This window comes from Lissotriton vulgaris, chromosome 6 (genome assembly GCF_964263255.1).
Source record: "Lissotriton vulgaris chromosome 6, aLisVul1.2, whole genome shotgun sequence".
NCBI classification, from domain to species: domain Eukaryota; kingdom Metazoa; phylum Chordata; class Amphibia; order Caudata; family Salamandridae; genus Lissotriton; species Lissotriton vulgaris.
The window spans coordinates 1658499696-1658511916 of NC_141694.1; the positions used below are offsets into that span (position 1 = coordinate 1658499696).

Consider the following 12221-nt stretch of genomic DNA (forward strand, 5'->3'; position numbering starts at 1 on the left):
TTACTGTCCGGGAAGGATCCTACGTTCATCCAATAAACATCTTCTAAAAGTCCCAAAGGTTATGACAGTCAGAAATGGGGATAGAAGCTTTTCTAAAATAGGCCCCACCACTTGGAACACCTTACCACTGTCTATCAGAACTGACCCTAACCACAAAACGTTTCATAAAAATCTTAAAACTTGGCTCTTTTAAATTGATAAAATCCCCCTGCCTGTCTATCTCTAGTCCAGCTCCCCGCAAGCGCTCTGAGACCAAACGGTGATATACATGCGCTATATAAAAATAAATACATAAACATAAACACTATTGGAGATCTATTCCCCGACAACCATGTCCTCCAAATAGCTGCTGACCCCCCCGATTTAAAGATGCTCCATACATCCTCCTCGTTATTTTCCAAAGACTGCACAACAGTCTGCGATCTCTACTTCCTACTTACCCCCTCCCCCTGACGATTTCCCTCCACTAACACTGGTTGAGTAAGATGCAGAGGGAAGCCGCTTTATCTCCAAACTATATCAGTTGGGCATTGCCATGAAACCGGACACCGCTGCTACAGTAAGAGCGAGATATAGGCACAGGACCTGGGAACTCCCCTTACAGACAGGGTATGGACATACTGTTGTTTCCAAATACAATTAATCACTGCCATACATTTATAGATTTCAAATGTTTACACTGTATATATCTCACCCTCTTAGATATTGCTAAATTCGACCCTACCAGATCTGATCAATTCCTTAAATGTAAAGCTCCAAGAGCGGATTTCGCACACCTAACATGTACATGCCCTGTTATTTTTACATACTAGATCTCACTCTCTTCCAACGTCGCGGAAATGATAGATACCACACTCCATCCTGACCCCTTAGTGGCCATTTAAGGTTATTCCAAATGCATACCTCGACCTGTGTGTAGGTCGCCTTCATGGCCTTTCTATTAGCCAAACGAGAGATTACACTCAGCTAGGGATCCACCAGGGCTCCCACCTCTGCTACATTGCTTAAAATTATGACCTATTGTGACAGTGTAAGTGAAGACTATGCTACTCTTCAGCCCCCAACATCCCATTCTCAGGATTTCTAGCAGTCCCTGAGTGAATACTTCAGTACTATTGATGATGTCTCTGCAAATTAAACCCACCACTCTCCCCACAGGACACATTATCCTCTATTTAGGTCTCAGTCGGCCACTTTACACCCTTTTTACATTGAATAAAACCCCACGTTACTTGACATAGATTTTTATGATAATGCCGTGTTGCTTCACTATTATACCTCCTGGATGTGTTTTGGCGATGTGAATTAGGTGCAGCTTGCTCTTGCTGGACTGTATGTTATATATTTAAAAATGTAATGAAGACAATAAAAATAAAAAAAGATACCACTAGGAATGTTAGCAATACATTCAGGGATTCGTTTTATCACTGATGGAGGACAGGGTATGGAGGTGATCCAGACTTGGTGGTTGTATCAACCCCGCTACCTGATCAGGTGTCACTGTGACATCCTCCAAGGAAGTTAGCTGTTTAAGGTCTGTTTGAAGGTTTTCTTCCTTAGTGTTGTGTGCACTTGTAATGGTAATCCCAGAGTTTAGATCATTGCTAGTAACAAACTATGTGTATATTAGATTTACTTTGTCACTAAAATAGTGAGCTGCAGAAGGCTTGGCTTCTGTTAAATCCTTTGTTGTCAGGGAGTTTAGTAAGCTTGGTAATCACCTGCAACATTTCCTTAGAAGAAGTTTCGGAGTTGTCTATCTGTTGGGTAAAATAAGTTGTTTTTCCTTCATAAGTATGTTTTTATATTTGGTCAAAGAGCATTTGTACATTTCTTTCTCAAAATCATTACATTGTGACCTCCATTTCCTCTCGACTCTTCTGCAATTTAGTTTTTTCTGCTAAAGTGGCTCAGTTAACAAGGGGGCTGAGGGTTTTTTTCAACCAGCTTTGGATGTCCTTGAAGGAGCTACTTCAGAAACAGTTCTATTTAGCCATTCAATGTATTCCCTTGAGCCTGATTTTGCATCATGGGAGAACGTTGATCGTAGAGCTGCTCACTATCTAACCTGTTCTAGTCTCGATAATAAATATTGATTTTAAAAGTTGTTTTGGTGGGGTGGTTTGACGGATACCGATTAAAAAAATTATAGCAAAATGGATTGACCAGGTTAAGGGCAAGATTTCTTTAATTCTGATGCGTAGGTTGTTGGAAAAAATGCCATCTAACATATTACCCACAAGATGGATAGGATAGTGTAATAGCTGCGAAAGGCCTAGAGTCTTCATGGTTTCTGTGAGTTCAAAGTGTCCTTAGAGTCCAATAACTCATAGAAATTGAAATCTCCTAGCACAGAAGTTTTTTGCGCATTCCCATGTTTTGCAGAATGCAGCCCTTGTACCCGGAGGTCGATAAAAAAAGGAGACCTGAGAAAGTTTGCTTTTGTGTAATTTCAAAACTTCATGCTAGTGCTCGGCAAACTAAAGCTGAGGCTGGCTCAAATCTGGCTCTGAGGGAGTCTTTATATATTACCCCTAAACAGCCACTTCGTTTTAAGGGTCTATCCAGTCAATATAACGAATAGCAGTTGCTGCAATGAGATCAGGGCTAGAAGATACGTTTGCCCAGGTTTAAGTCACAAAAGTTAGATCAATATGATGACTGTCGATAGGTTCAGATAGTTTGTGGCACTGTTTGACTGCCGAACGGGCATCACTTTGTAGTTAGTGGATTGCGCGAAATGTTGGAGTTGTCTGCTAGGGGAGTGTCTTGTTGGTCAATTTGCGTACATAATTGAAAGCCAAAATTCGGGCGAGTAGTTTTGGAAACTGGATGGAGATCAGCTAGGTTAATACTGACACACCTGTGATTTAAGTGATTAAAAGAATACAGTTTATTACCGGAGTAACATATGCTTGTGGTAGGGTCTGGGAAAAAAGTGGCAGGGGTTCCGGCGCGCTGCGTGATCTGGTCACAGACGGGCTTGCCTTAGGCACATCCGCTGTGCGAAAACGCTGATGCGTTGTTTAAGTAACCCTACATATTGTGAAAGTAGGTCTAGAGATTGGTTGGCATCACATTTCCACAGACTTAGCCCTGAGAGAACTTAAGAACTTAAGTAAAGACTCTTGGATTCTGGATCGATCAATTTCTATCCTCCCAGGTAAACTGTACTTTAAAATTGACTACAGAGACACTACACTCTTTAAACAGACTTAACCCTTACTTGCTACCAGCTAGTTTCAGACTAGTGGTACAAGCTGTCATTTCTCAAATCAACTATGGGAATGCCAGCTTCATGGGAGTACTGAGGTTCACAAACTCACCTCTGTACTATTGTGCTATCCTACATTCAGCAGCTCAACAGCGGTCTACTGTCTACAACCAGGTACTTTGAACAGATCATCCCCTTTTTGAGAAAATTACATTGGCTCCCTCTAGTAGACAGAATTAAATTCAAAGTGTCCTGATTAATAAATAATGGTATTCATTTCGCCCAGCCAGATTAAGTACGGTGCACCGTAAAATCTCAAAAGGAATCAAACACAGAAGCAAAGACATTAACAGACTTCAGACTAAAGTCTTAAAAACAATGTATCCAGCCCCCAATCTTTCTCTAGAGCTGCCATCTCTCTGGAAATCCCTCCCAGACGAAATGAGACACCAGGACAACCAACAATGAATCGTTAGAAAAACAGAAAACCTTTATTTACAAACATCAGAAGCAGAAACAAACTAGCTCCGAGACCCTCATTACTTTTTCCCAAATCTCTCTCCTTCGCCATCTGCCCACTCCCACGTCTCACCTCTGTCCTCGGCTCTCCTTCCGCTTCAGTTTACACATTCTCTTTATGTTGCTACCACCTTCTCTGCTCTACTTGCTCTGCTACGAAAAAATGCTCCTAGTGGTTATAAAGGTTTGCTGCTTATACCTTTGATTACTACCATTTTGATTTAACATGAGACTTTTATCTCTGGATCTTAGCTATCCAATTCACTACAATCTTAAATAGGCTTGTAAATTGAGACACTATTTGGTACAGTGCACTACAGAAAAATGATAAATTAAAATATAAAAAGTGTGCAGCTCAGTTAAAAATCATCCATTCATTGTTTAAAGGTTCAAACACATATTTCAGTTCAATGTGCGTGTATGATTTCTTCGGAGGCCAAAGTAAGTTTAAAATGACACTGTGCCTTCTATTTGGGTCTGAAATCGAAAGCGCAACCCCTAGCTTAATTATCGTAGTGTGTCTGTGGTGCATGGACCCTTATGGAAACAGTTTTGTTATATTAATGGTTATGTCCACTCTGAAACTTCTCTTTTGTCACACAGATACATATTGTACAAAGAAATTAATGAACACAAAACAAGAACCAAGTGGCCAAACCAATATTACACAATACAGACACTTTTTGACTACCTGCAAGAATACGTAGGTTCTCCCACTTTGAAAACTCGACCACAGAGATGTGATGGTTTATTTGCTTGTTCAAGTCTTGGAAATCCAAACACTGGATCTTCGCCACACAGGTACCACTCCATTGGTCCAAGGAGGACATGTTGGGCCAGCAGATCTTCCCTTTCTGGGGATGGATCAGGCCCCCGGCAGTAGATCTTTGGTACATAGAGAGCTAAATGCTGGTACACTTCTTTCTGAAGATCAGTTGCTTGCAGCCATTTCTTAAAAAGACAAACAACAATTTGTTACATAAAACCTAACATTGTGTAAATGCGTGTCAAGAAGCTTTACTAAAAACTTAGCCTAGAGCTTAATATCACCAAGTAATCATACTGGATAATACATCTGTAACCATCATGCACTAAGTTGAGCCTTACCCCTCGAAATCCCACGCCAGCCAACAACTAAAAAACCACATAAAATTCCTGTCAATAAATCTGGAAATCTCCTTCAACAAAATGCCATCCTGACTTTGGTCTTCTCACTCATTCCCATACATCAACACATAGATCAATAAGGCTCTAAATTTTACAATTTATCAAGTATATATCACGACAAGATAAAAGAACTAAAAAATAGGTTTGCGTAATGAAAGTTATTGCAGTGTTCAGGCCTCTATGGAAGTATACAATTCTTGTTTCAATTGTGGCATAAGGCTATGCCCTGCACTCAGTTCCCAAAGTGTGCAGCCAAAGGTTATGCACTGTAGGCTCTAGGACCATGAAACAGGGTACAGAATGTGTTTGAAGACAACAGCTTGCATTCACAGATCACTGCAGTTGGAAAAGGTCTATGCAGCAGGCTCTGTAATAAAAGGGATTAACTGGATACATGGAAACGAAGAGTCATAGGTATTAGCCCTAGGTCACACCCAAATACATCAAAACCAAAAACGTTCACTGGAAACCAATGTTTAAAGAAGGTTTTTTTTTTATTTCAATCAGGAAATGTTAGTAATTTAAAACAAGAAAAATCCCTAGGCCAAAAACAGCTTATAATCCAAAACCCAAGAAACAGTGAAATGCTCTTCATGTGATGCGCAATGCAACCTGAAATGTCCTCAATGTGCTGTTCATGACTTCTCACGTCACAGATATCATTACAAATTATATAAGCAAAATGTTATTTAGAAAACAAGCCATACATTTCTATGAAGTACACAGGATTGAACCCACTGCCTATATTGTGGGACAGTATTAAAATGTCCTCTTCATCCCCTAAAAAAGTCTCACACATCTAAGTGCCATACTACTCAATATAAAAAAAGTACTGCATGGAGAGTATACATAGCGTATGTAATAAGAAAACAGATATCATCTTTGGTTTGTTTAGCATCCACTGTTAAACTATACAGCACTATTAACCTGTTTGAAATCTCAGAAGACAGCATCCTTGCATCTTGTCCATAAACTTCCATATACATGAAATGAAATGAAATGAAATGAAATTTGATTTGTAGAGCGCATGGCTGCCCGGAAGCGTCCCAGCGCTTGCTTAGGGAACCCGTCCTGGTATTCCCCTGCGAGATAACCCAATACTGGGCATCCCCAAGGTGAAAGCCAGGCATCCCGCTGCGAGGGGCCGTTGTGGAGATTAAGCAAGCTATTGCCCAGAGTTACAGAGTGGGACTCCATGATTGGAATAGGCACCGAGGCGAGAATTGTCAGGTCCGGGGAAATTTGAGCCCAAGACCCGCCGAGGCGGGGAATTGAACCCTGGCCCGGGCCACACCTCTGCATCAGGGTCTGCCGCTCCAACCACTTGAGCCACACTTCTCCACGTTTCTAATATGGGACTCTCCAAGGAAAATGTATGGCGATATCGTAACACTGCACATTCCGAGACCTAGAGGTCTAGGGCACTGCCATGAAAGCATTTTAGAAAGTATTTTGGCCCAACAAGTTGTGGATTTTCCTTTTATTGTATATTACATACTTATCTCCCCTACTTTGAATGCTTACACGAACAGACATGTTTAAAGTAATGGCTCCGACTGGACAGGGAGTTTGAATGTGATCACAGTGTAAAATCTTGGAGAAAGCGTTGACTATTCATCCACTTATACTTGGAGAGTCTAGTAGAACAAGCACTGGCAAAGAAAATGGGTTTTGCCTTTTGACTCTACCAATGCAGACCTATTGGCTTTTCCAACAGTGCTTAGCTAATGCTAAATAACGGGAAAAGAAGCAAATTGTTTTTGCTGGCGCTGAACAGCATAGGCAAACAAAACAATGCAATTATGTCTATACATGCATGTGTAGTGAGACACACTTTATAACAACAGTAAAATGAGGATGTTTAAATGTGACTGCCTTGACAGGCATGTGCATGCATCTATCATGATGTGACAGACCTTTTGTTTTTAACTGGACATTTTAGGGTGGAGGCCGATCTAGGTGAGATAAAGTTTACATAGATACCTATATCTACAAATATATAGTGCAACAAAGTGACTTTTTTTTCCCCTGCAAAATAAATGTGCAGCCCTGCAACAAAGTACAGCAGCCAGGACCTCAAAAAAAAAAAAGAACATTGGTACAACCAGGGCGGTTGGGTGAGTTAATTAAACACAGAGGAGTGGCTGAAGCAGCGGGGTGGGGGAGCAAAGGGTGAATTTGGTGGGGGGTACTACATTTAAAAGAAAAAGCAAGTGAAGGAAGGGTTCAGGAAAAACAACACGAGCTGGATGAATTTGGTAGGGGTACATTTAAAAGAAAAAGCGAGTGAGGTAAGGGTTCAGGAAAAACAACACGAGCTGGCTGGATACATTTGGTGGGGGGTACATTTAAAAGAAAAAGCGAGTGAGGGAAGGGTTCAGGAAAAACAACACGAGCTGGGAGAAGCAACACAGAGCGCAGAGGGGTGTGATTGGAGTACGGAAGCAGCACAAGGGGGAGCGAGGAAGAAAACTCATGCAATCCCCTGGCGTTCTCAATGTAAACTGAAAAAGTAATTTCCTGAATGTAAGCAGTGGAAGGATACACGTCATACAAACAAAACACCAAGGGAGGGACAACACAAGAAGAGGAAGAAACACCATTGAAAATGAAGCAAGCAAATGAAATTGACTAGAAAACCAACAAACAGCAGCCAATGGGCTGACTCATACACACTTAAATACTCGTACTGTCCACAAAAGGTCTCCGACAACAGACAGCTAAACGCTATCTGTAGGTGACAAATGGAAATGGAATATCCAACCAAAAAAACAATCTTACTTTTGCTCACTTTAGGGACAAGCTTTCCAGAGAGAATCAGCCTTGCTATTAATCCATACAAGATAAACATACTTTTTAGGTCGAGCCTGGGCGAGGCATCCTGTATTGGAGTATGTACTTGATGCCCCGCATATTCTCCGCCCATATTTGTAATTGGCTTGTGCCATTGTCTTTCGTAAATGCTGGCTTCTGATTAATAGGCTTGTTAATCCCTCCTTAGTACTGCCTTGTCTTCACTTGTAACCTCCCATGACGAGTGGCCCTTTTACTTCTGCTGATACACGATATGTCTTATTTACTCTGTAAGCTCTATTTCGGACTTCGAAATCGCCAAGACGGCCGCGCACCACTCCGTATTTTAGTACGGCGCCCGCTTTTACTTTTTTATTTTATTTAATAACTATGGCGCCCGCTTCACGTACATTGTGTGTTTGCAAAATGCTTGTTTTATTCTGGTTGTTTAAAGGATCCCATGCCATGTTTTCACGTTAAAAGGCCAAGCCCTTTTCTTTAGACGACCCATGTCTAAAGAAGGGTGTAGCACCTATTGCATTGGAAAGCCTTGTATCACCAATGGCGGCATGTGTTATGATATAGAAAATGCGGGGCTCGCACAACTTGAGCTTTGGTTGACACTTGACCCAAGCACTAGGAGCGTGAGGTGGTGACAGGTCACAGCGAGGCTGCAGAGGCGGCTCTGGACGCCGGCTCTGCTCCAAGGCATCCCTGCAGGGCCGGCGCTTCTCCTGTGGAGCTTCAGGCTGCTCACACGGAGAGTGCAGCTCGGTGGTTTACATTGTTGGTGCTCCTGTCTTAACCTCGTTGATGCATGTGACGGAACCATTCCGTCATGCCTCAGGTTGAGCTGTGCGGATGACGGAATGGTTCCGTCACGACCACACCCAGGAATGGAATGTGCAGCACCGGGGGGAAATCGGCGCCGCACGCAAGGTGTTAATGAAATGAAAAACATCAGGCGACTATGAAGTTTTACACTCCCAGCGTGAGGCACAGCAAACCATGTATTTATGCGTGGAGGGGGAGCCTGGAAGGAAAACAACAAACCTTAATCGGATCGAGAACCGATCTCTGCCCGGAACCACTGCTCCTGGCTATGCAGGACATTTTTCCTCCACGCGTAAATGAGTGGTTTTCTCCGCCTCACGCTGGTAACGGGTACTTTATCTTTATTCGCATTTGAGTGTGAGCCAACATTTTTTGCAAACCGCTTTTTGGCTTTGAAGGTTGTGCGGTTGCCTGGAGCGAGTAAGATACACAAGGTACACGTGAAATGCACCAAATATTCCTTGCTTCTCAAGCAGGGTCGGGTCGAGGCTCTGAGCAGGTGAAACACGCGCCTGCGTGCCTCTCCTGGGACCGCGTTGAACAAGCATTTGCAATGCGATAGGTCAAGCAACTGCGAGATTTGACCTATTGGCCTTGGAAATGACAAAGCCATTTATTTATGCGTTTTAAAAAACATGCCATAATAAAAGGAACTGTAGAAAGGACACAAGGCATGGTCATTTTCAATAGGTAACATTTTCGAAAAATTTGATACTTATTGCATTGCAAATGCTTGTAACTATTTCCGGCAGCGAATCAGTTCTGAAATTTACCTGAGTGTCTATGGAATAACTTCTCCTTAACCTAATAAATGAGGAGCGTGGGTTTATTACTGGTTGAGCCTTTTTGTGAGCCCCACATTTTCGTCCTCTGAATATGAAAGGCCCATGTCATTGTAAAATTTCGATAGTCTGCTGACAGCAACAGCAGATCACAAACATCAAAACTCCGTACAGCAATACACAGCTCAATATACAACTCAGTCTGGCGGCTTTCAGACAAAAAATGGAGAAAGGACTTGCACAGCTGTTTGTAGATCCCAAATTAAATCACAATAATAGTCTGTGGCGTGCTACCTGGGATTAACGCTGTCTGTGCCCAACAGCGTGGTAAACTGAAGACTAATGCAAGGCTCCCCCCAATTGGGAGAAGGCGCCCTGGTGCACAGCACAAGAGGAGACAATGATGTCTACAGCATATGAAATAAGTTCATCAAAGTTAAATCCACAACTCGGAGAGGTTCCTTAAATGTTTAATCCATGATCAAAAAAAGTTCATAAATGCTTGAAGAAGCACGAACATCATCCAACATAAAACGTCATCCAGTTATAAATCCTCCCAATGCATTTCGGGCAGATGACTAGCCCTTCCTCAGGGGACAGCTCTACAAACGTAAAAGAAAATACCATAAGGTCACTAAGATTCACCTATATCTCACAATGGTAACACCTGCAAGGTCTAACTATGGTGTACTTAGCCCCATGCGTAGATAGTGAGAGGTCAACAATGAATGCAAACTATTGCTGAGTGTAAGACCAAAGTAAGAACCAACCATAGTTCCCATATTGATTAAAAATAAAAACATCGTGCAGAACAAACCATAATGCATGTGAATAGTGTCCAAAAGCTCAAAACGAAAATGGTGCTTGAAAGTGAACATCTCCAAAAAGCGAACTCGGATGAGAAAGTGCCGATAGTACCAAACCACCAAAGGGTTGAAAACCGATAGACCACCGTGCAATTTGTGAATCTTACGTCGAAGATTATACGATGTACCACACTGTTTTACACTCTTTCAGTGTATCTTGGTAGAACTCGCTTTATTTTCCTTTTCCAATATGGCGCTACTTTATTCCTTACACAGTCCGCTTTCTATTTCGTTGCATGCGTCACACGCCGATATTAATTTACCGGGGCCAGGCACTTCTGAGTTTTCCCGTTACTGTGCGGAGAGGGGAATATCACGAACTCCATTTACTGTAAGTACCCTTTATTGGTGGACCTTTTGACACGATTTTGGCAAGCAAGGCCGTTCTACCGTGTTTGGCTCAACATTGATTTTATGTGTTCTTACAGATCTTTTTGGCGCAACAAGTCACGGATGTAATCATCCCGCGAGTACCTGATTTAGTGATTCACAAATTGCACAGTGGTCTATCGGTTTTCAACCCTTTGGTGGTTTGGTACTATCGGCACTTTCTCATCAGAGTTCGCTTTTTGGAGATGTTCACTTTCAAGCACCATTTTTGTTTTGAGCTTTTGGACACTATTCACATGCATTATGGTTTGTTCTGCACGATGTTTTTATTTTTAATCAATATGGGAACTATGGTTGGTTCTTACTTTGGTCTTACACTCAGCAATAGTTTGCATTCATTGTTGACCTCTCACTATCTACGCATGGGGCTAAGTACACCATAGTTAGACCTTGCAGGTGTTACCATTGTGAGATATAGGTGAATCTTAGTGACCTTATGGTATTTTCTTTTACGTTGTAGAGCTGTCCCCTGAGGAAGGGCTAGTCATCTGCCCGAAATGCATTGGGAGGATTTATAACTGGATGACGTTTTATGTTGGATGATGTTCGTGCTTCTTCAAGCATTGATGAACTTTTTTTGATCATGGATTAAACATTTAAGGAACCTCTCCGAGTTGTGGATTTAACTTTGATGAACTTATTTCATATGCTGTAGACATCATTGTCTCCTCTTGTGCTGTGCACCAGGGCGTCTTCTCCCAATTGGGGGGAGCCTTGCATTAGTCTTCGGCTTTCAGACAAACCAATAATCACGAGACTGAAGAGTTTAATGAAAATCCATTCACATTTACTATCAAAATGAAGAAGGTAAGGGGCGTGGCTTGATCGGCGAAGATGGCGGTCGCAGCTTGCTAGAGCTCCGACCAGCCATCTACTATCCTTGCACAATATCCTGTCTTCGGACGTCTCTAGTGGTGTGCCCCTGTACTGGAGACCCACAAAACATCGGCCGGGTTCTCCGACGCAGGCTGGAGATCCTAATGAGTGACGGAGGCAGTGCCTGCAGTCCCGCGATCTGAGGCGGGCCAGTCGGGGTCGGCGGGCAGAGAGCCGGGCCTCGATTTGTCGTCCGTCCGGGAGCGGAGGCGCAGAAGACTGCGTGGTGGTGCAGGAGCTGCTGGTGGGCGGAGCCAGTAATTTCACGGCAGAGTCACGCAGCTTACCCCCCACCCCTCTGGGAGCCTAGGCGGCTGTGGGGACCAGAGAGAAGGCAGTGGACGGCGGAAAGTGGCCTATCCAGGTGGCTGCTGACTCAGTCCTAAAAACAGTCCAAGCTGATGCACCGCAGGTTAATGGGTCAGGTGTGCCAGTTCTGCTTTATGCAGATGATGCCGTGCTTCTGTCCCGGACCCCTATAGGACTTCAGCGCCTGATTAACCGGTTTTCTGACTTTATTAAAGAAAGGAGGCTGGTAATCAACAAGAGAAAAACTCACACCATGATCTGTGGTGGCAGTAGCAACAAAAGCTGTGCTTTTTTTTTTATCGATGGGGTGAAAGTACAGCAGGTCGAAAAATGTTGTTATCTGGGTGTTACCTTTATGTATGATGGTAGTTGGACCCAGGAACTAGTAAATGTCAGGTCCAAGATGGTAAAAAATGCCTATGGTATATTTAAATTCGCCTCTAAGATCGGCAACAGACGAATCAGGGATAT

The 12221-nt window shown here is 42.8% G+C and overlaps 1 protein-coding gene across 3 annotated transcripts in view; it reads right to left on the bottom strand.

The window, feature by feature from the left end:
* The window catches only part of UBR2 (ubiquitin protein ligase E3 component n-recognin 2), a 1804160-nt gene that overhangs the window by 1716923 nt on the left and 75016 nt on the right, over nt 1-12221 (bottom strand). For all 3 annotated transcript variants that reach the window (XM_086927821.1, XM_086927820.1, XM_086927822.1), the window contains exon 2: nt 4425-4684. In XM_086927821.1, coding sequence (XP_086783947.1) covers nt 4425-4684 — 260 coding nt within the window. The remainder of the gene's footprint in view (nt 1-4424; nt 4685-12221) is intronic.